Genomic DNA, 22,526 nt, shown 5'->3' on the forward strand with positions numbered 1-22,526 from the left:
TCGAAAGACGGCGGATTCTGCGAAACTCTTCACCTTCGATTCGTTTACGCGCGTAGGATTTCCCACAAACCTTTACGAGCGCGGCACTGTCATTATGTGCCGTGCAATATTGATTGCCAAAGGAAGATCGATCTCCGTCGACACAGTGTTGCAAAATCGCGCAGAGCTGCTGCCCAAGGTGACACCTTTCTGCGAAGCGCGCGGTGAGTGCAGTTTAATAACTGCGCAAACTGATGTAGTCAATTGAATGGTTCGATAGATTCATTTTGCTGATTTTTCGTTATAACAATGCCCACATGCCTTCATTGTCACCATGTGGTTGATTTAATCATTTTGACGTTATTACCCTCTAAGCTACCCCACCCCCATCTTTTTTTTTTTTTTTTTCACTGTGTTTATAAGTGTTGTTTAGATAATAAACTTGAACTAGGAGCGCGCGCATTCATCTGTGTGCCCTTTCATCGTCTCATGTTTTCAGGGCTGTCAATTGAACCACGCATGGTGAGTAAAAAATAAAGGTGCTCAGGAACGACAACGAAAGTTCTTTTAAAAAACGGAACCATTAGGTAAAACGAAACTGCAGCCTATTAGTAAATTTCTTGAAATAGCGAAATGAAGGAGGTTTGGTAAACCCGGTATGGTGGCTCAGGCGTTTGCGCCGCTAATCGTGGTTTTGGCAGGTATGAACATAGAATTTAATTATATTTTTTTGGTTTGGTAAGCTGAAAAACGCATACATATGCACACGCAGACAGACAGACGGGTGGCGACACGTTCGCCGAAGTTTGCAGTTCCCGCCATAGAAATTGAAAGCTGTGACGTCGCGGTACGCTGACGCACTAGAGCACTAGCACCATGGTATTGGCGTAGAGTTCAAGAAAGCGGAAGCCTTGTCTTCATTTTTTTTTTCATAATAGCTAAGCATCATTCGTAAGGTTTGGAAGACTACTTTATCAGCCTAAACAGAGTCGTGGCCATGTCTAGGAGGCCTCCACTGACAACTGGCAACCATGATTAAACATTTGTGGATTCTAATGGATCCTTTTACGGCTACGGCACAGAAGCTACGGATACGTCTTTTCCTGTCTGCTGCATGTTGCGCTTTCCTGTAGCTTGCGCTGTGCCCCGCAAAAGTTACAAAAGTGTTGTACTTCCTAAACAATGCAAATTTAATTCTTGCTAATCGACAATGATAAAAGCCATCTTAGTCTTCAATAACCATGGGAAGCCAAGGCTTTCAAAGTTTTACCAGTATTATGTGAGTACGCGTTGTTTTCAGCTTACGGCACTCCGCTATATATCTGTAGAATTATGTTCAGAAGTTCATAAATACCGTTTTCTAGCATTCCGTTACTTGGTAAATCAGAGCGGCTTGTGTTATGCGTTCTAAAGCTACTGAGAACGCATTACTTTTTGTCAGATACACGACATCCCTAGGAACAAAGTTGGTGTTTAAGTTTCTTAGCGCAGTTTCGACTCTCTGTTAATTGTGTTACGTTGTCGTTTTTGTTGTTTTTTAACGACTGTGTGTTTACGACTTCCAGCCTGAATACGCGCAGCAACAGGTCATCCGGGAAACATTCCAGCTAGTCTCAAAGAGAGACGACAATGTCTGCAACTTCTTGGAGGGAGGAACGTAAGTAGACTATCACGACATATTTCGGAGCGCAAAGCGGTGTTGTGTACCCATATGGAAAATGCTTGTTTGCCCTAAGCAAGAAGTAGGGCAACCCTCAGAGTAGATAGCCCGTATAGTTGTCACTTATTTCGGCTAGTGTTGGCTATGGTGTTAGGCTGCTGAGCACGAGGTCGCGGGATCGAATCCCGGCCACGGCGGCGGCATTTCGGTGGGGGCGAAATGCGAAAACACCCGTGTACTTAGATTTAGGTGCACGTTAAAGAACCCCAGGTAGTCAAAATTTCCGGAGTCCTCCACTACGGCGTGCCTCATAATCAGAAAGTGGTTTTGGCACGTAAAACCCCATAATTTATTTTATTTTATTATTTCGGCTAGTGTGGTTTGTTGGCGAGTTGTCGTAGTGTTAGCCTCAGTAAGCTTCACAAACTGTAGCGCTCGAATGTCTTGTTCTTATGCCTTTCATATACGTAGCCCTCTCCGTAAATATTAAGTAGTGTCTTAACTATTTCACTTTGATGCTTTTCATTGCAGGCTCATCGGAGGGTCTGATTACAAAATCATCTACCGGCATTATGCAACCCTGTATTTTGTGTTCTGTGTGGACTCGTCAGAAAGCGAGCTCGGCATCCTGGACTTGATTCAGGTAGAGGAGTTGACATAGCTGTTAAACTGCGTTGTGCTGCGGCACGCAGCAGCTTGTAGTGTCCACATGCTATCTCATTGTAGTTAGATGTCAGTGCCATATGCAGGAAACATTTTATTGCGGCAACAGTTCAGAGTTCAAAACAGTATTTTGTCCATGCATCCGTTGCACCGCATCATGAGGTGCTATGCCGCTGTTGTCATTGTCGTAATAGTCTTCATTTAGCAGTCATTGCATACAGTTTGAGTAGTCTGGACAGTGCTGCAGGACTTTGGAGAAAACCGGGTTATTGGGAGGAGTTGGGGAAGTAACCGCTGTTTTTTGTCTCACTTTTCACACTTTCTCTCTTGGAACTTTGCGCTATGTGCCAGCGGAACCCAAGCCAGTGTTCACTCTTCGTTAGTAAATATAATTCAAGGAGGCATTTTGTGCTAAGTTTAGCAAGTTCTCAATCAAATCACAAATGCGATGAGTCAATAATGTACTTCACAACTACCATATATTCGCCATCACAAATTCTGAAGCCATTGGAAGAGTACTGACATGATATGTTCTTCTTTCTTTTTCTTTTGCATTAAAATGAAGATCCTAGACCTCTAAACCCTAGAATAGATACTGGCAAGCCCTAGAGCACCCTAAATAATTTAAAGGGGCCCTGAAACACTTTTCTAACAAAGCACATAATGGCCCCACTATTAAAGGAGGTTGCCTCAAGAATATCCTGTCGCAAAAATGTTTCATCTCCTTCAAGCAGAAACGGAAGACGTAGTTATCATACCAATGAGCAGCTTTCCCCCTCCTTTCGTATCCACTAGTGCACTGAAAGCTACACAGTGGAGGTGGCAAAGGGGCAAGGCTCCACCCAAAAGTTGAGCATCTCGCCGGCCAGTGGGCTCATAGCGTCACACCGTGGCAGTGGTCAGGTGGAGGTTGTTTTGGTATGTAGGCTTATGCTACCGGAGCGAAGGAGAAAGACAGCTGACCCAAATCAATGCCGGACAAGAACTGCGAGCCGTGGCTTTACGTGCCACGACCAGGCGCCGTCTTTATTTTCTTCTCATGCGGGCGCACACTATTCAAGTTCTAGGTACCACCCAAGGGAGGGCGTTACAGGCCCCGCCCCCCCCCTCCCGCCTAGACTGAAAGTCGAAACTGGACTGTCGGTGAAGGCAATCCTCCATGGTGTTGGCACACAGGTGATAAGCAGTGGTATTGCAATGTCTGGTGCCGAGAATGCGGTTAAGGCAAGCAAATAGGGAGGACTGCAATTGGCATCCATGGTCTGTTGTCACGGTGCCAGGACAACCAAAGTGAGATACCCACACAGAAATGAAAGCGTGACACGTACTTCGATGAGTTGGTGTGGAAAACGTATGCTTGTGGCTTATGATCAGTCAGCACGTGCAACTGGCATTCTTCCAGAAAATGCCAAAAGGGCTGTATCGCAGTGTAGATGGCTTGTAGCTCTCGGCTGAGGACACTGTAGCAGGTCTCAGCATGAAGTAGCTTCCGAGAGTAAAAAGACAAAGGTCTCCAATCGGAGTTGATGCACTGCTGTAACGCGACACCGACGGCCACGCTGGAGGCATCCACCATTAACCGAGGTGGGGCCTTGCTGCACGGATAGATAAGAAGCACGGCATTCACAACTACTTGTCTGGCAGCAGTAAAGGCGGCCTGGGCTTCTGATGACCGAGAAATGGCAGAGAACGAGCCAGTGGTTGACTGAAGAGGTCAGTGAGCGGGTGAAGCAGCCCTGCACAGTGCAGTATAAAGCACCTGGAAAAATTACCTAGCTGGAGGAATTGTCGTAGCTGGCGCAGTGTTGTGGGCTGGGAGTAATTCTGGATGGTCTCGACATGGGAGGAGAGGGCGTATACCCTTGGTTGGTCCGTAATGGCCCAAAAACTCGAGCTCAGATGCGCCGAAAACACACTTGGAGGCGTTCACAACCAGGCCATACTGCTGTAGACATTGGAACAAAGCACGCAGATGGTGCTCATGATCTTCAGGCGTAGGGCCAGTGATGAGGACATCATCAAGGTACGCAAACATAGTAGGAAGGTCCTGCGTGACCTCAGCAATGAACCGCTGGAAGGTTTGAACCGAATTGCGGAGTCTAAAAGGCATCTGCACATACTGAAACAAAAAAAAAGGGCGTCGTGATGGCGGTCTTGGTTATGTTTACAGGTTCGATGGGAATTCGGTGGTATGCCTTAACCAGGTCCACTTTGCTAAAAATGGTGCAGCTGTTGAGGCGTGATGTAAAATTTTGGATGTGAGGCAGTGAATAGCCGTCGTGGACAGTCTTGGCGTTCAACGCTCGATAATCTCCACAGGGATGCCAGTCACTGGGATCACACTTGGGCACTAAATGCAGTGGAGAAGCCCACGCACTGGATGACGGGTGTATAATGCTGAGCTTCAGGATGTGGTTGAACTCTGTCTGGCGCTAGCTAGACGGTCCCCAAACAAGCGGGGTGGTTGAGTGATTGCTGGTGGACCACAGGCGACAATGTGGTTTGTCATCATATGTTTAGGCGGCTGAATTGGGTTGGTTGGCTTTGTTAACTCCGCAAAATCTCCCTTGATTTTTGAAAGGAGAGGAAGGTATCAGCGTGCGGGTGCCCATGGGAGCAAGTTCTGACAGGACTTCAGAAATGGACAGACGAGTCAGACCATCTGTGAGGTGACTACGCCGCATGCTGACATCCAAGCCAAAGTATGAGAGGAAGTCCGAGCCCATTATCGGGTGAACCATGTCTGCGACGACAAAGACCCATCAAAAAGTGCGGTAGAGGCTGAAAATGAGGGTAAAAGATCAGAGTCCATACGTCGCTGTAAACGAGGCATTGGCAACACGAAGAAACTGCCATGATGACCTGGAACGATCAGCCTTAGTTGGGGGAGCCACACTGATTTCCGCGCCTGTATCTATAAGGAACTGGGCGCCGGAGAACTTGTCAGTTACCATAAAAAGCCGGCTGGGACAACAAATGAGACTACATGCCGCTGTCGGTGATCTCGGTGGGCATTTCCTGGCCACAAACTGGGAGGCGTGCACTTTGTGGCTCAGTGTCGGAAACACTGGTGGTACCAGCAGAGAGGCAGATAGCTGGGACTCCGAGATCGATGTATGTGCGGAAGAGTGCGAGAACCGTGACGAGGCAAACGACTCCCCTGTGGGGGACTCCGGAGCGCGGCGATTGAGGTGGTGAGCTCGTTGATGCGGACCTCAAGGCGCGAAATTGTCGGGTCTTTAGGTGGTAAGACAGCAGCAACGGAAAGGAAGGTTGCCTCGTGAACCTGGTCAGCGAGCTCCACCAGGCAGTCAAGGGTGACGTTGCCAGCTGCCGTAAGGATGATGCAGATGGGCTGGGAAAGGCATTGGAGGAAAAGCACTCGAAGCAACAATGAGTTGGGTGGGGACGTCACACTCCCCGAGAAGCTATTGCATCCAGCCCAGCAGTTGGGAGGGGTGCCGGTCAGCAAGGTCCTCTTCGGTAAGGAGCTTGCTGACCAGCAAGCAGCAACAAGGTCTTCTTCGGTAATGGACGGGTGCATTCCGACGGCATGAATCTCTCTAGCACATGGTCTTGAGGTGCTGATATGGTGTAGCGCCCGTGGAGCAGAGAGAACGTGCAAGAGCTCGCTGGCAACCTCAGGAGGAAGGACTGAGGCGACGTGGTAGTAGCATGTCGTTTCCGAGGTGATGCGGTAGAGGCAAAATTTAACCTCGATCAAGTGAAACCAAACTTGTGAGTTCCTGCCAGAAGTGCAGGAAGCGAAGCTGCAGCAATGAGACGTCCTGCGGATGTGAGTCCTGTTCCGTGGAAGGTTCGGGCGAATCGGTCGTCATGTCCTAGGTCACCACTTATTCCACTAGGCTTATTCCTCAGGAGCAAAGGAGAAAGACAGCTGACCTGAATCGATGCCGGAAAAAGACTGCGAGCTGTGGCTTCGCGTGCCACAACCAGGCGCCGTATTTATTTTCTTCTCATGTAGTCGTGTGTTATCCAAGTTCTAGGCGCCGCCCAAGGGAGGGCGCTACAGGCAATTAGTCCAGCATGCCCTGTCATCTCCTATGCTGCTACTCAATGTGAGGGCAGATGTAGCAGCATAGAAGATGACCAAGAGAGGTGGTGTGAGTGTCAAAATGCCATAATGTCCTTCTCCCGCAAGACCACCTTCTGTGTCATGACATCACAACACAGTAAAAACAAAGCCGAAACTGGCTGTAAAAAAGATATATTAAATTATTGAGGATGCTCTGAGGTTTGCCAGTATTATTTCTAGTGTTTAAAGGTCTTGTCTTGTCATATAAAATGCTAAAAATAATAAGAGGACTCAGAAAAAAACATGTCGACATGCCTTTAAGTCTGTCTTTTAAAACTAATTGAACAGCTGCTTGTGCTTTGAAGTCTACCGTCTTACCTGTAACCATGTTATAATTGTGGTGGACACTGAGCTGTGTCTGGCACCATCTTCCTGAAGTGTTCATCTGACATCGTTTTTGTGTTGTTGTATTTCACAGGTGTTCGTGGAAACACTGGACAAGTGCTTTGAGAACGTCTGTGAATTGGACCTGATCTTTCACGTAGACAAGGTAGTTATTCCTGCACTACTTGGCCACAGGTGTTTAACATGCAGGCACTCGACTAAATGAGAGGCCTGCAGCAGTTTTCTAGTCTCCATGCAGTCCTGCAGCACCTGAAAAGTGTGTAGATGTTTTGCCACAGCATTGTTAAGTGCAGAAAGTAAGGAAAGCAAAGATAGTTGTTAAAAAGGGCAGTAGGCTCGGTCTTAAGGCAGGCTTTGTTAAGCTGAACAGATTGTGGACATTTGTTCAGTTCTATATTTATTCATTATGCAACTAACTCCAACAAAATTTCTGACCACATAAAATGCCTAGATTCAGATAGTGTAAATAAAAAGCAGTCTCCCTGCAGTATATCACGGTTGAAGTGTGAGTGGATACATCCCAAAAAGCTAGCAAAAATGGAAATTTAAAAGAAATGCTGCCGGGTTACTGCTTGCCAGAAATGGCACAGAACCTAGAACGTTGAGAAACTGCATGAAGCCTGGGCATGACCTCCGAGATTTGGAGGTGCTTACAGCCATAGAGTTTCTCACTATAACACCTAGAGGGAAATCTGGCACCACCGTCTATAGGAGTTTCCTAAGGGGCGCTGTGCTGTCATGGGAATGACAGTATATGTGTCTGCGAGGCTTGTGTTGGCTTGTGTTGTAAAAGGCTTCATCTAAAGCATGGATATGGCTACACAAATGATGCGTTCTTAATTTAAAATCTTCATAAAAGGTTTTCATTCACGCATATTACGTCTTCCAGTGAAGTTTACTCACCTACAATGCATAACCAAGCGAAGAAAAGCAAGAACAGACGACAAACTGTTCGAAAGCGAGCACAAATCTTGTCTGTCCTCCAACTCTAGTGGCCCACTGGTACTTTTTTACATTTCATATAGTTGTACATACAATAATAAGTTTTCATTAATAAACAAAGCATGTTTTTGTGTAATAATAAAGCTAAAACAGCTTTTTACGTGCTGTTTTAGTAGAAAATGAATCATTGTGACAGATGGAATGGTGCTTGTCCAGCACGTCTTGAAGGTATCAGGTCTCCGAGAATGATGCCAATCCGAAGTCACAATATGCTGGCATTCCAGGCAGCGCCAGATGTCTCTTTATGTAATATAGTGAGAAACTTTATGCTTGCAGCACACTGATGATCTCAGAGTCCATGTTCTGGTATCTGCATCATATCCACCACCATCAGGTGTCCAGTTTGTCTGCTAAGGTGCTATTTAAAGGCTCCGAATTAAAAAAATTGGCCGGTTACTCGCCTTGAAAGTTTCCCAAGATTGATTCAATCGTGTATACAACTACTTGCTAACTAACTTAGCCAAAGCTACATTTCGTTTCAGTTAGCCTTTAAGCTCCCATTCATAACGTGAGCATATTTCTCAAGTCCTTTAATGTTCACGTATTAGGACATCTAATGTAGTAACTCGCGATGAGAAAATATGGGTACCTTGCTTCAGTCCCGATCATATTTGGGCTGCTGCTATACTAGCGGTTCCAGTCCTCATAGCACCGAATTCTCCAGCTGGTGTGACCAGCTTATTTGGTGCTGAAACGGGTCTTGTTCAGCTGTTGCCATTGTCATTTCTCCTCTTCCATCACAGATGGGATGCTATAGACACTTGTGCTATAGTGTTTTTACAATGAATCTGATGTAATAACTCAGCATAGCCAGTAGTACATAGCACCACTCGTGCATCCAGATTCTTTGTTTACACTAGGACTGGCGCACTCAACTCAGCAGAGCTTAAAGTTCAGAGCACGTTTCCTGTATCTTGAGGGGTGCTGAAGGGCTGGGAGCCCAATTTTAACCCTTTGTTTGCACCTTCCAAATCCCCTCACGGCAGATCATGACAACCCAGCGACCTGATTGTGTCAGCTATGCTATCACTTACTCATGACCATTTCTCTCACTCTCTCTCTGCATTTCTTGGAACACCAAGTGAGAGAGGGAGAGAGAGAGAAAGAAAGAAAACAAGTAAACAAATAACAAACAGTTTCTTTCCGAGACCTGCTATACTCTTCCGGCGTTTCCAAGAACACTGACAGAGGAAAGAAACATCCGAATAGCCCCGTTTTCACGCCTTTGTCAAAATGTCATGCCTTGCAGTAAACGGCATCCCCACCGAAGCAAGCCCCTCGATACACATTGATGCCCTGCATGTGGTCCACCCCGACTGTATATTCCAATTAACAGGAGTTCCATTTACTGAGAAATATGTGCTGGTGTACAGTACTATATGCCATACACACTCTTAACACTGCTAGAAATGTTAGGCACCAATAAGTGATGTAGCAGCTAGTTTGTCCCTTGGTTTTTGAGCATGGTCGCTGAATTCTGAATTAACTTGGCTTCACTGCAGTTTTGGTTTTGAGGAGACACGAGCAACTTATCAAAGCAAAAATATTGGTCTTACTATTCATCTCAGTGACTGAATTGGCATGCAGTCATGCAGTCCAAATTGTCTAACAGTGTGCTGTAAGGTGTCTGAAATTTTGGTTGTTGCGGTGCCACGAAGCTGTCCACACTGCATGTGCTATGCATTAAAAATTGATCAAGCATTTACTTGCTTGAGTCTTTGCGATTGCCTTTTTAATTAAAATGGCTTGTGACAGGTATTCTAAAAAATAAAATAGATATAAATAGTTTTTTTTAGAACTTGCTGCTGTGATTTCGTTTAGAGAGGTGCAAAGATTTTGTTTGTGATTAATGTAAGTTTCCTTTTTTTTTTTTCATTACTCAAGCAGAAAACCAACCAATTTAGAGGCTGTTGTTCGGCCTAAGTGGCAATTCCATTCAACCCTTTAAGTGCTGGCGAAAAATCCATAAAGGCACTCAGAAAAAAAAAAGTTTTTTTATTGCACATTTGGATTGCAAGTTTCTTGCACTTTTGAAATATATCTGACATGGGGTCATTAAATTCACAACCTGCGTTTGAAGATACAAAAGAAAAAGAACAAGAACTGCGTGCGTGGACTAGAAATTTCAGAGTTGATAAAAGCAGTTCCATCATCAGTTTCATCATCATTATGCTTGTCGGAATTAACAGTATTTGGTACTTAATTTCTAGTATCACGTGGTGTGTGCTTGAAGTTTTCTTTTTTCTCAATGAGTTTGTGGTATATTCTATTTTTGATCAACTGCCTGTACCTCCCCCCCCTCCCCTTCCTATGTAATACCCTCAGCTGTGAGGGCCTTTAGGGGTATTTTGTATAAATAAACTAAATAAATAAATAACCGCTCAATGCTGCAGGTACATTTTAGAGTGAACATTTGTTGAGGAAGGCTTGCAAATGAGAAAAGTCAAAGTGTTTGAAGAATGGATTAGGGTGTTGCTTTCACATGACAGATCACAAAACATGGTATGATGCAAAGTCCCATATCACGCTCCTTACTCAAGAAGCTTGTTTCTTTGCACGTTTTATTGTGAATTGTGCTTCGACCTTTGCAACAGACAATGCACATTTTTTACCTCCTGTAGACCAGATGAGTCCACAAAGTGTCATGCCGTCAGACGAGTGAGGCCCGTTTCTCAAGAACACGCATGCCTGAGCCGGGCGCAATGCGCGACTGGCAGCCACCATTTTTCAAATTTGCTCAACACACAGAATTCCTATGCCTCCAGCAGCCAAAGGAGGAACTTTCCAGAGCGTAAGAATTAATTGGACGAGACCCGGCTCGTTACCAGCTTAGAAACAGTGCCCAAACACATGGACTAGACATACTAGTAATTTCAGTTTACCAAGGTTCTACAGTATACTTATCATATTCGTTAACCAAACAAACAACACAGCCTGACTTGCATTCTTTAACCACAGTTTTCACTGAAACAGAAGCATACAAGTTTTCATTCTCTCTTTTTTTTTTTTCTCAATTTGAAAAATATTTTCAGAGATGTATGCCAGTCCAAGTAACCTGTACATCAAAAGCAGCAAAACGGTGTAAGGCTGTTCTCACACCCTTTGAAAGTCCCGGAGGTCTGGTTTGCCACCGCCCAAAATCTACCGAAGACTTTGCAATTGCTTCTATTATGCCCGTGCAATGCCTTCTTATGACCAATGCTTTTCAAACACTTCACTGCATTCGAGCTTAGCACTTCTAAGGTCTCCGCTATAACCGATGCGTGGGCCTGTATTCTGCAATGGCTCTCCCAAAGCCAGCTGCACATTCTGCCGGCTTGGGGGGGAGGGGGGTTATTCTGTAAGGATACACCTGGTGGACTGTCCATTTCAACCGCCGCTGATTGAATGGGGCCACTCATCTCCTCCTCTCCCAAAGCCAGCTGCACATTCTGCCGCCCTGGCGGGGGGGTATTCTGTAAGAGTCCACCTAGTGGACTGTCCATTTCAACTGCCGCTGATTGGCTGGGGCCGCTCGTCTCCTCCTTGCTCGCACAGCTCTATCCAATGAGCACATCAGCGGCGGCCGAAATGGATAGTCCACTAGCTGGACTCTCCAGGTCACATGGCCACTTCAGGGCTGCAATAGTGCATGTTGCATTGCTGGGTTTTCTTATATTCACATTTGGTATCGCCACAGTGCCGCGTGTAAACCTTTGTGGAACTCCTTTTAGCAACCTTATTGTAAAATAAATAATTATAATGAGTTGGCTGAGCATCAACCTCATGAATTCGGAAACACTTGTGTGCCTGCATGTTTGTGCATTTGTTTCTGTATTTCCTTTTTTATTGTATTTTCTTTCTTGCTTCAACCTGTAGTGCCACAGTATCGCATAATTTTTTTTCGATATATGGTAGCCACAGCTGTAGTTGAGTGCAAGGTTTGACCATACGGTTAGTGCTGCCTGTATACTATAAATTCCAGAAGAACAAATCAGACAGTGAAGTACCCCGTTTGTGTGGATAAATGTTCACTGTAGTCAGTGTCCAAAAGTACCCTGTTTTCAAGGTATTCTTCCATGACAGGCATCGCACTGTACAAAGTGCTCAAAGTGGCATCAAACCTCCATAAAGCTGCACTTTAGAACGACAGCAGCAAAGAATGGCTGTATGGTCTTTTCAATCAGGGTGTATTGTTTGGCCTGCACCATAATAATGCTAGTTTCATTTCTTGGGTTGTTAACTGTAAAAATAGAAGAATCTCTTTATATTGTGTCAGCTTACATCTTGATATCTGAGGGGTGTTCTTTATAGTTATGTTAATTTTAATTGTTTCATAGGCAAGTAAATAAAGTATACTTAGTATGCGTATTGTTCTTGTTCTTTCTTTTCTCTTTCTCTCTCAGAATACATATTAGGGATAAGCTCAGGAGAGGTCCTGAACCATGATCATTGTACAACTGCAACCCGCCATGGTTGCTCAGTGGCTATGGTGTTGGGCTGCTGAGCACGAGGTCGCAGGATCGAATCCCGGCCATGGCGGCCGCATTTCAATGGGGGCGAAATGCGAAAACACCCGTGTACTTAGATTTAGGTGCACGTTAAAGAACCCCAGGTGGTCGAAATTTCCGGAGTCCTCCACTACGGCGTGCCTCATAATCAGAAAGTGGTTTTGGCACGTAAAACCCAATAATTTTTTTTTTTTTACGACTGCTGTATTGCTCAGCAGGTTGCTTGCCTTAGCTAACTTTCATTAGGAATATTAATGTGCTTTGTAAGTGATGTAAGCAAAGATAATGCGCTTTGGGTAGATAGTGTCTCCTGACTTCTTGGATGTTGTTGATAGAATAGGTTTTATAATACAGCCCCTAGATCTGAGCTTTTGGATGTTGCTGAAAGTAAGGTAAGACTCAAAATATGGTTAAGTTTCCGCTTACCTGTGCTGGCAACCTACTATACTTCTTTGGGGTTACCTAAGCAAGAGCCTTGCAGCTTTTTGTCTTTCCTGTACAAGTTGGCATTGGCACTTCACAGGCTAGAAGCAGCAAGTAGAAATGCAATGCACATTGCTTTTGCAGTATATGTGATTAATATTCCCATACTTTTTACGCAGGTTCACTACATTCTCAACGAGCTTGTCATGGGGGGCATGGTCCTGGAAACCAGCATGACAGAGATCATCACACGGATTGAAGAACAGAACAAGATTGAGAAGCAAGAGGTATCTATGCACATAAGCGTGTGCGTGCACATGCACACACACTCAAAGAAAATCACCTCTAGTTCACTAGTGAAAGCCAGAGCCCATATTTTAACTTTAATTTCTATAGGAATCATTCTTAACAATGCACATTCATTGGCTGTAATGACATCAACAATAATGTCATTTTAATTTAAGCTCTATGCATTCTTGCTGTAGGGCTTCTTTTAGTGGTTGAGTGTTACAATGTGTTTCATATATGCTAGTCATTGTCCTTGTTTGGAAATTATCAACACTGATGCATTTCTTTAAAATGCATTACAAAAAATTTACTGCTTCTCACAAGCTAAGATAAGGAATTTTTCAACAGCCATTCACAGCCTTGGCCATTGCAAAGCCATATTGACTCCACAATACATTCATACATTTAGTGCACAGCTGTATCGTTTGAGGTTGCAGCTCATTGTTTCTCATCATTGACCAACTGAGAAGCAGGAAAGCCTTAAATTTCAGTTTAGATACCAATGAATAAGTGACAGAGCTTTGAGATGCAAGATGCCACAAAACCTATTCATCCAATGGAGTTATTGTGTCACATGCATTGTTGTCAAAAGCAGTTTGATTGAAGCAAATTTCTTTATAGCTTGAGAGCATTGTTGAAGTTTTAATGGTATGGCATCAGAAAAATGCAATGACATGTTTTTTTTTTTTTTTTTTCCTATTCTCTCAATACCTGCGCTTTCTGCTGGAGCACACTTGTCGAGTAGTGATTTCATTGAGTCCATTCTTTCATGGTAATGGGACTGGCACATCTGCCTCCTTTGCTTCAGCCATTCTGGTTACCTTGTCAGGGAGTAATAGAAGCGAGGAGTGAAGTAAGAACATGGGTATCGAGTGGCTTGTGTTTCAGCTAGTTGACAGTTTGTGGTGACAAATTCAAAACGGCAATGCAGACAAGCGGCAACGAGACAAGAGACAGAAGTACAGTCTCACCTGAAGACGTCAATACTGTTCCACTAGTCAGTACCATTTAAAGAGAAATCTTGTCTCATGTGCTGTTAATGCAATGAGCACTGCACTGACTTCACCTTCATAAAAATACGTACTTGGCACGTAATAAGAATAAATTCTGGAGTGGCAGCCTTGGTAGCTTCTTAGCAGCAGAGAAAAAGCCAGTGCTTGCCCCGTCTTTACCTCTTAAAGAGAGCCGCACCAGCTGGAGTCCACTCACAAATTAAGTACTCTTACTCTGCTGATGTAAATGCTAGGATAATTGGAAAATAAAAGCTCTTTGTTTCTAGCTAAACTATTTGGTTTGGCTAAAATTAAAATTTGCCTGAGGTTCACATTCCATCCTAAAAGCAGTAACACAAAGCTGGTGTTGAGTAGGATCTGTACGGTGAAATAAGTTATCATACGGTACCTTTGGCTGAGCCACCATGGCAGTGCTCCAAAAATTACGCCACACGCTACCCGAGTTTCACGTTTCGCTGCATGACAGATGAATGTGCAAGTCATGAAATGGGAGTTTGCGAAGGTAGCACCCTCTGCGAGAGACATACTGAATTCGAAGTTCAGCAGAGGGCACTTTGTTACACAGGCCACTTATCTTGTCTTGAGCGACAAGTGCACTTGTACTTGTCGCGATTCACTGCAACGTGAACAAGGTCAAGCACTTTATTGATCACAGATGCTTCAATTATGAGATGATGAATGATGCTTGCAATTTGAATGATTCTTGGGGTACTGGGATGAGGCTATGAACTGTGCTGTCAGCACCTTGCATGTACTCGGACATAGCCTGAATTTTCGAAACTGAAAATGAGCAACGGCCGTGAAAGTTACAGTATCAAATGTAGAAACCAATGCTGTAGCTTCATACCTCATCGTCGTGTGACGCCACTACATTGTTGATGAAATTGTTCACCTTCGATGGCTGCTCTCGTAAGGACTCCTGGTTAGCAGCAATGATAGACTGTGTGGTCTTCGCTGACCATTGAGCTACTGCATTCTTGCACAAAAAGTAGTTTTATGCGAGACATGGCAGAGAAGCAGCTTGCATCGTCACCGCCTACTACAAAGTGGCACCTGAACTGAATGGTCTGCTCTTCGTCGTCTGCTGGCACATGCTGCTCGACGGGATCGCACCCTGCTCCACTGTCAATCTCCACAGTGGGGCACTCGTGACGTGTTTGCCCCAGCCTAACGTGCACCACCAGACACGTGGCGCCCAGACAAACGTACAACAGCACCTGAGTGCACTGAAGACAGCGCGAGTGCCGTCAGCAGAAGGTTCCATTAAACATGCAGAAAGTATGAAGAAAGCACTTCCTATTCTCCACCCTAGCCTTATATATTTTTGTGCCACGAATAAAATGGCAGTGGCTTGGTTTCACTTTTGGGTAATCATTATCTTACCAGGAGGGTTTTTAAAATCTGTTTGGGTAATACTCAGCATTGTACAAGTTGCTTGAAGCACCCTGCAAGTGAGGATTAATGAAGTGCACGTATGTAATTACCGGCAGTACAGAGTTGTGAAATGCTGCCATGAGGTCTGAAAATTATTTCCGCATAAGTGCAATAAGTGGGTATAATTTCACCCGATAGTGGTCATTGTTCAGTGTGCTTAGCAAATCTTGATTAGAATGGTTTTGGTGAGGCAAAAAAAATTGGCACTATTATTTGGGTAGCTGGCATAAAATTGTAACATGGATTGTCAGCTCACTGACAGATAAGAACAGAGATAGAACTTCCTCTGGGTGTTAGAGTACCAGCTGTAAAATCAATGATACAGTGAACTGTCATTTTTGAAGCCTACAAGAGCTGAGCCGCTATGAATTTCCAGTAAAGGCAATGGTATAACAAACTGCATTTACATATAACTGACACCTAGCATTCAAGATGTGGGTTATATGTTAATTTTGCCATGAAATGTCTCTGCACGGTAGTAACACACGCATTAACAAAAAGCCGCATTTCAAGGCTATGGTAATATTTGCTATGAAGCAGCATTGGAAGGCAAAATTGTGGTACAAGTGCTCTCCGCATTGCCCTGAAGCAACACCATGCATTGACAAAAAGCAGCAGTAAAGGAAGTTATAATTGAACATACTAAAGAGGTTTGCTTATGGTGCATTACTTTTGGTGCTTTGCTTTGCATTTATGTTTGTGCCAGGTCACGTGTGTTAAAGGTGTGGACACCCTTGCAGTTATTTGTGCAGTTACATGCATGGTTTTGTTTTCTTTTGGAGGGTTGTAGCTTTTGGTGCAGGGTGCATACTGGGGTGGCTTAAATGTATAAATATAAAGCATCTTTCTTTTGTCATATTCAAGAACATCTGCATCCAGGTCATATAAAAAAAACTGCAGGGAGAAGGCAGCTGTCACTCGTTTGTGGCACTAGGGAGTGCAATGTGGAAATGCTTGACTAGTGAAACTTGCCAGTTGTAATTGAGCAACTCATACTTGGCTAAGGCCATTGTCAAAGTGTGGAAAGGCACTTGCAGTAATGATGTTGGGACAACAGTGCTCATACCTTAATTAATATGTAGTTACTGTGTTCAATGTGTTTGTGCACGTGTGTGTGCGAGTGGGACTTGTGGTGTAATTCTTTTTTTTAAATACCCTCAGGGCCATATGGCATTACAGAGGGGAGTGGTTACAGTGTAGTAGTGTAAAGCAAACAAACAAGTGCATTGAGTTCTGGTAATCCAATGATTCTCCTAATGTTAGCTGATGTCACAATGTTAGTTAATGTTTCGCGGAAATACCGCATATTTCAATGGCCCACTGTTTGTCGCGCCTGCAGGCTGGCCTCTCGGCAGCACCTGCGAGAGCTGTGTCAGCAGTGAAGAACATGAACCTTCCGCAGCAGATCAAGGACATGAAGCTGCCCGACCTGCCGTCCATTGGAAATCTCAAGTTCTAGAGCTAACAACCAGTAAGCAGCTTGACTCACGAACAAAACCTTCTGGGACCTGTAGAGAGCTTTAGCGTGTCCAACATTCGGGTAAACGCAAGCGGACTGTCGCTCATCCGATGTTTTATCGGATGAGCGGAAGTGCAAATGTGAGTGGCCGACATGGTGCAGCCACCTGGTGGCACAAAGATCAACCAGACAAGCACAGAGCTAATATTGCAGTAACAAAGTGTATCCTATTTAGCTGCTGGGGTAAATTTTCAGCAGCGGCGTAATCATGTTGCTGCCGAAAATTTGCACCTGAAGCAAAGTAAAATAAACTTGTTACTGCAATATTAGCTGTGTTTGCCTGGTTGAGCTTACGCCACCAGGTGTGCATAGCTCAACTGGTTGAACTCTGCATCGCACGGATCTCACACGGCTTATGTATTGTCACATGCTAACTTCGGGCATGGGTTGCCTTCACTGCTCATCCGCCCTTGCATAGGGCAATCCATATACTTACAAACTGTGCCATAGAATGGGGCATCCTCTCCCAACATCTTTACCATATCCTGATGGATCCTGATCCGAGTTTGCTTTCTCAGGGACAGAAATTCGATCGCCCTACATCACCCACTGTGGTTGCTTAGTGGCTATGGTGTTGGGCTGCTAAGCAAGAGGTCGTGAGATTGAATCCCGGCCACGGCAGCTGCATTTCGATGGGGGCAAAATGTGAAAACATTCGTGTTGTCGAAAAGTGCACGTTAAAGAACCTCAGGTGCTCCAAACTATTCCGGAGTTCGCCACTATGGCATGCCTCATAATCAGATTGTGGTTTTGGCACGTAAAACCCCGCTATTTAAATTAATTAATTCAGATCACTCTACATGCCTTAATATTGTCTGTTTGGTCTGGCTGCATGTGCACGTATCACCACCGCACCAACCGTAATCATTGTAGGCGCTGCACACATGCAAGATGCTGAGGCATGGCTTTTGGTAGGTGTGCCTACCATAGAAAAAGTGTGGGCTCTGTCCACAAACATTTTCTGTCTTAGACTGAGGACTTCTGAGACAACCATCATAGTCAAGCATCAAGATAAGAAACTTTGTAACATTGCATTTCTGCATGAGAAAGTGCATTTGGCTTGTTTTATTGTATTTTGCTATAGAACTTACTGTCACTACTTCTTGAATATAAATTTCAATTGCAAAAGGATAGTGTAGCCATATTTGTCCCATTTTGCTCCTGCATCTGAAGCCTTTCTTAGCATAAGACAAACGTTGTGAGGTTTCTTCCTTAGAAACGTAAATTATCTAGAAATCTAGATTGATCAAATGTTTGCATGTAATTGACCCCTTAATTGAAGCTATTCTTCTATATTAACACAGTTCCTTGCGTGTGTTGCTGAGTACTCTTGAATTTGTAGAGAGGCATGACTGTCACATTGCCGGCATGTTTTGTTTACTTGCAGGTTATGTCCAATCATGGAGAATGGTTTTTCTTGCTCTATGGGCTCCCTGCCAGTGCATTTTGCTCTTACACTGTGATGTCCTAAGTGTTTTTCTTTGTTTTCTGTAAATAAAGGATTCAAGAAAGGACATGTTTCGACCTTCTTTATCTACCGTTATAGTGCAGAACACTAATTTTACCAGCTCTCATAGGTTGGTGTTGACTGCCAGGCTATAGAGGATACCTTGAAGAGAGCTTGTGAATGTAAGATTCATAGAATGTGTTTATCATGAAGTAATACAGGGCATAACAGTGTGATCATATTTTACACCATTGCCATTTACATGCAGTAGATAACACAAATCACTTTTTGTAGTGCTATCATAGCCAATCAATGTACAAGGCTGATGGAGGTTTAACTATGCGAGAGTGTGCATAAAGAAAGGCAAAGTTGCAAGAACTTGCACCACTATTAGAAAAGAAGAATGCAGAGATGGTATTGTTCTACCCCAGGGGTGACCAAACTGTGGCTCACGAGGATATACAGCACCTTGTGGGTCCAAGTGCGGCTCCACAACTCTTGCATCTGCACCATCCCTTCACCACGTTTCTGCCTCTAAAGACCAGCTTCCTTTACGTTCTAGGAGAGGCACATGCTTGGGCAGCCATCGCAAGCTGGTGCCATCTTGCAGAGATGCCACGAAGTGACATGCATTTACTTCCTTCACAATCCTGTGAATACTGTGGCCACCAGCTTTGTTGGACAAAATGAAAAAAATTTACCCCCCTCCCCCATATTCCCCAAGAGTGTAATTCATTAGAAAAGGGGTATGGGGGAGAGGGGCGGGTCTTCAGTGTTGTCCTGGTGTCCTGCAAATAACACTTTCATGCATGGATGTATCATGGTGCACACTTTGTGCTCAAAATACCATCTGTATGTCATATCTGTATGTCACTAACTGTGCACTTGATCTCCTCCTGCTTCTTTGTTGGAGAAAGAGTTCCTTAATGAAATATATACGGCTTAGAGGTGAGCCACAGGAGCTAATTTCCTACCCTGCTACTCCACGAAGAATGGAAAGGATGGGCTATTTTCTATATCAGAGAAAACAGGTAAGTGTAATTGTGACCATCATGATTAATGTTATCAGTTAATATCAGTTGATACTAGTTAATATATCATACAGTAGGCTCGATTTAAGAGAAACTTGCTTAAATGAAACTGCGGGATTAGGTAAACGACATAAAAGCGCCAGCTTTGGTTGGCTACCCATAAGCATGATGGCTGCATGCTCCAGTTAGATGGACCTGCTGCTGAAACTATTGGATCCTCACTGTCCATCATGCTGGTCTGGAAACACCAGCAGTTTGACATACGAGTGCAGAGGCACCGCTGAAGTCGAGAAAATTCATTTTGGCTGACAAATGCCCACTCTACTACTCTGCAGAGTTTACTTTCCTCAGTTTATTTGAGTGCCTTTCAACTCATTGTGAGTTATATGTTACAAAGAATAAAATAGTGACAGCACAAAGATAAAGGACGCTTTCAAAGTGGTTAATCGTATTGAAGCAACAAGCCAGATTGCACAAAAAAGCGGGAGCATTATGATATGATGACCTGGACTGTTATGATGCAATGTGTAAATGCCGCAGTGTTGAGTCAGCTCACAGGAGGTGAAGTTAAAATTCTGCCGTGTGAGTTTGAACATATCAGCCGCACAAGATTACTAGAGTTGTATTATATGCAAATTCTTATGGTGTATTTCTACTTATTTCTTAATTCCCACCAAGTGACTGCTCCTGGTGATGTGCTTCATACGGGCCAGTGACGAAGGGAAAAAAGAATTGAAAATGAAAATTATTGCAAAATATGGCCCCTGGGCAACCTTTTGTAGATGTACGTGCATGCATTGCATTCGAGGTAACCTCCGAAAGTTGAAGTGAAACAATTTTACATCCCCTTTTGCATGCTACTAAACAGTCACATTATTATGGGATATGTTACAGTGGCTTATCTTTGTTGAAATACGAGGAAAACTTTTACCTTCGACTTTCGTTTCAGCAAAATCTACTAACTCCTGCATTAATCACTCCATCCAGAGTCACTTGGGTGAGATAAATATTTTATACCACTGCCACACGGGCACAGAAAATGACATTAACTGGCTAATGCCTTAAACTTTAATGTCATTCGCGGGTTGCCACACAGACATGCTTAATGGCATTAAAGCTTAATGACATTCGCGACGTAGTGCGTTCTCATTTAGTTGGCCTGCTACTCTGGGCAGGGAAGAAAGGGAAGAAAATGGAATGAGTGATGATAAAGACAAATGCTAGACGTACAATCTTGCAGTAGTGTGCCATCCACTGATCTCTACTGTGTTTAGTGGTCCTTGCGATTAACCACGCATGAGAAAAGTAATCGCCAACTCCAGAGAAGCGAGAGGCCCGTCCGCTACGTCCGCGTGAAGTGTCAGTTCGAGTCGCACAACTTGCTTAATGAGCGCTTAACGATAATTGATTGCTTTCGTTGATTGCCGACCCACACGATGCTGGTTGTCGGTTCAAAACAGCGATGCTCTAACAGCGATAAAGGGAAGCAAGGAGGGAACCGAAACCAAGAATCTAGTCTAAAAACGTCGCGGAAACTGCGGTCGCCTGGCGACACTGGTGTCAACATTGCTGAGATTCGACTGTCTGCATTCGGCTAGCGGTGTTGACGAGCTGAGTGACGTCCGCCAGAATGCGGTGGCTGAGCTTAAACAAATGTTTACGCCTTTGAACGACGAAATACGACTACTGTTCATCAAGTCTGGGTGAAATTGACGCTGAGCCATGTCGCTTCTGACGGATTTTTTCGTAATTACCGTGTCGCAAGTACGTCAGCTTCTTGTGTGTCTCGATGATGGACGTATACCGTGCGGTGGGGTGAACGAATTCACAGAATATGCTTTCACAAGTTCAAATTTCTATCCATTAATACTGGCGCTACGTTTGTCTTACTGCTGCAAGTCGTTTTGGTACAGATAGCTCGATTGCACATACTTTCGTACCGAATATTTTTTTAGTCTCAGAAAGCAGATGTGTACGTCATGACTGCGAAAATAATTATTACATAAGTAGCACTTCAACCTAACTGATGTCACCCTACCACTTGAATAGCAGCTGTTTTACTGCACATGTTTCAATTCCGGGGTTCTGTATCTGCGGAGAGGTTTAGTTGTTAGAGTCGGATTCCCGCACCATGTGTTCAAGATTTTGACCGCTGGTTCTGCCTTAATAAAGAATCTTCACATATGGGCAGTGCTATGTAAGGGCAGTGAGTGCGTTAAAACCAACTAACCTTTTCAGCAGGTTAACTGTACAGCAATAAAGTGCGCTACAAACAGTCGGTAAACACAACTATGTTTGCTAGCTGAAATGTGCTGTTATTGTGGTCATCGCGCTTAAATTGGTTGCGTACTTGATTACCTTTTGTGTAATTATGCGGAACTGATGCTTTAAGTCATGCGCTGAACACTTCAAAACTTACATTTCAGGTGTTGTTCTTTGCGGGCGGCTGGGTATTCTTTATGAAGAAGCTGTTCAAAGACTACGAGGTAACCAACGTATGCAATAGAAACTGCTTACAAATAAGGATGCCGGCATGACTGCTGATGTAGGCAGAACATAAAAGGCTGCATCACGTCAAAATAAAGCTGATACTTGTCAGCAATGCACATGTGTTACAGCATGTTCCACGAGCATGACTTTACCTCTCCCCTGATTCTGCCATTGGCAAAACGAGACTGAGCATCGAAAGTTAACTTCTGTGACCTTTTGGTCTGCTTTCATGCTCGCCCACCTTCCTTGCACATCATCACCTTACCTTCGTACCAGGCCAGTGTACCAGGCACTTGTACCAGCACAGCGACAAGTTGAATGCTGCTAAATTTACTGTAGTCCCATGTGATATGACCTCAATTCTGTGCCAAGCTATTTTTGCGAAGCTTCTTCAAGTCAGGATAAAGATTAAATTTATCCACTGTTCGTAGGCAGAATTTGGATGAAGATTCCATCTTGCCTCGGCCACTTTGATGGCTGAATGACTATATGGTGCAGAGCACAAGTTTGAATAACAGCCACGGTGACTCTTTTCAACGGGGGTGAAAAACAAAAATTCTTCCCTAGTGAGCTTTGCATGCGCATTGAAGAATCCAAGGCAGTAAATCATCAAGAGCCCTTCACTACGCAATCTTTTGTGTGGCAA

At 44.2% G+C, this 22,526-nt stretch overlaps 2 protein-coding genes across 4 annotated transcripts in view; both read left to right on the forward strand.

The window, feature by feature from the left end:
* The first annotated feature begins 1,081 nt into the window (after positions 1 to 1,081).
* Positions 1,082 to 18,426, forward strand: or (AP-3 complex subunit sigma-2 or). The gene is made up of 7 exons (XM_050178701.3): positions 1,082 to 1,258; positions 1,545 to 1,636; positions 2,171 to 2,282; positions 6,817 to 6,888; positions 12,838 to 12,945; positions 16,733 to 16,864; positions 18,300 to 18,426. The coding sequence occupies exons 1-6, from the start codon at positions 1,190 to 1,192 to the stop codon at positions 16,850 to 16,852; spliced, it is 573 nt and encodes a 190-aa protein (XP_050034658.1). The 5' UTR covers positions 1,082 to 1,189; the 3' UTR covers positions 16,853 to 16,864; positions 18,300 to 18,426.
* A 2,527-nt stretch (positions 18,427 to 20,953) lies between these two features.
* Positions 20,954 to 22,526, forward strand: part of GPHR (Golgi pH regulator) — a 54,692-nt gene continuing 53,119 nt past the window's right edge. For 2 of the 3 annotated variants that reach the window (XM_055071046.2, XM_050178703.2), the window contains exons 1-2: positions 20,955 to 21,154; positions 21,817 to 21,876. In XM_055071046.2, the coding sequence (XP_054927021.1) occupies positions 21,113 to 21,154; positions 21,817 to 21,876 (102 nt within the window). In that variant the 5' untranslated portion in view covers positions 20,955 to 21,112. Of the gene's footprint in view, positions 21,155 to 21,816; positions 21,877 to 22,526 lie in introns of all 3 variants that reach the window. The other variant, XM_055071047.2, reaches the window with a different exon arrangement.

Source organism: Dermacentor andersoni, chromosome 5, assembly GCF_023375885.2.
Source record: "Dermacentor andersoni chromosome 5, qqDerAnde1_hic_scaffold, whole genome shotgun sequence".
In the NCBI taxonomy this organism is placed as follows: domain Eukaryota; kingdom Metazoa; phylum Arthropoda; class Arachnida; order Ixodida; family Ixodidae; genus Dermacentor; species Dermacentor andersoni.

What these genes read in the sequence shown, in the direction of transcription:
- or (XM_050178701.3), top strand. Translation starts at nt 1,190, where the DNA reads ATGATAAAAGCCATCTTAGTCTTCAATAACCATGGGAAGCCAAGGCTT. An exon ending in GCATCCTGGACTTGATTCAG is followed by an intron (nt 2,283 to 6,816) that starts GTAGAGGAGTTG and finishes TGTATTTCACAG; the next exon opens with GTGTTCGTGGAAACACTGGA. An exon ending in TGATCTTTCACGTAGACAAG is followed by an intron (nt 6,889 to 12,837) that starts GTAGTTATTCCT and finishes CTTTTTACGCAG; the next exon opens with GTTCACTACATTCTCAACGA.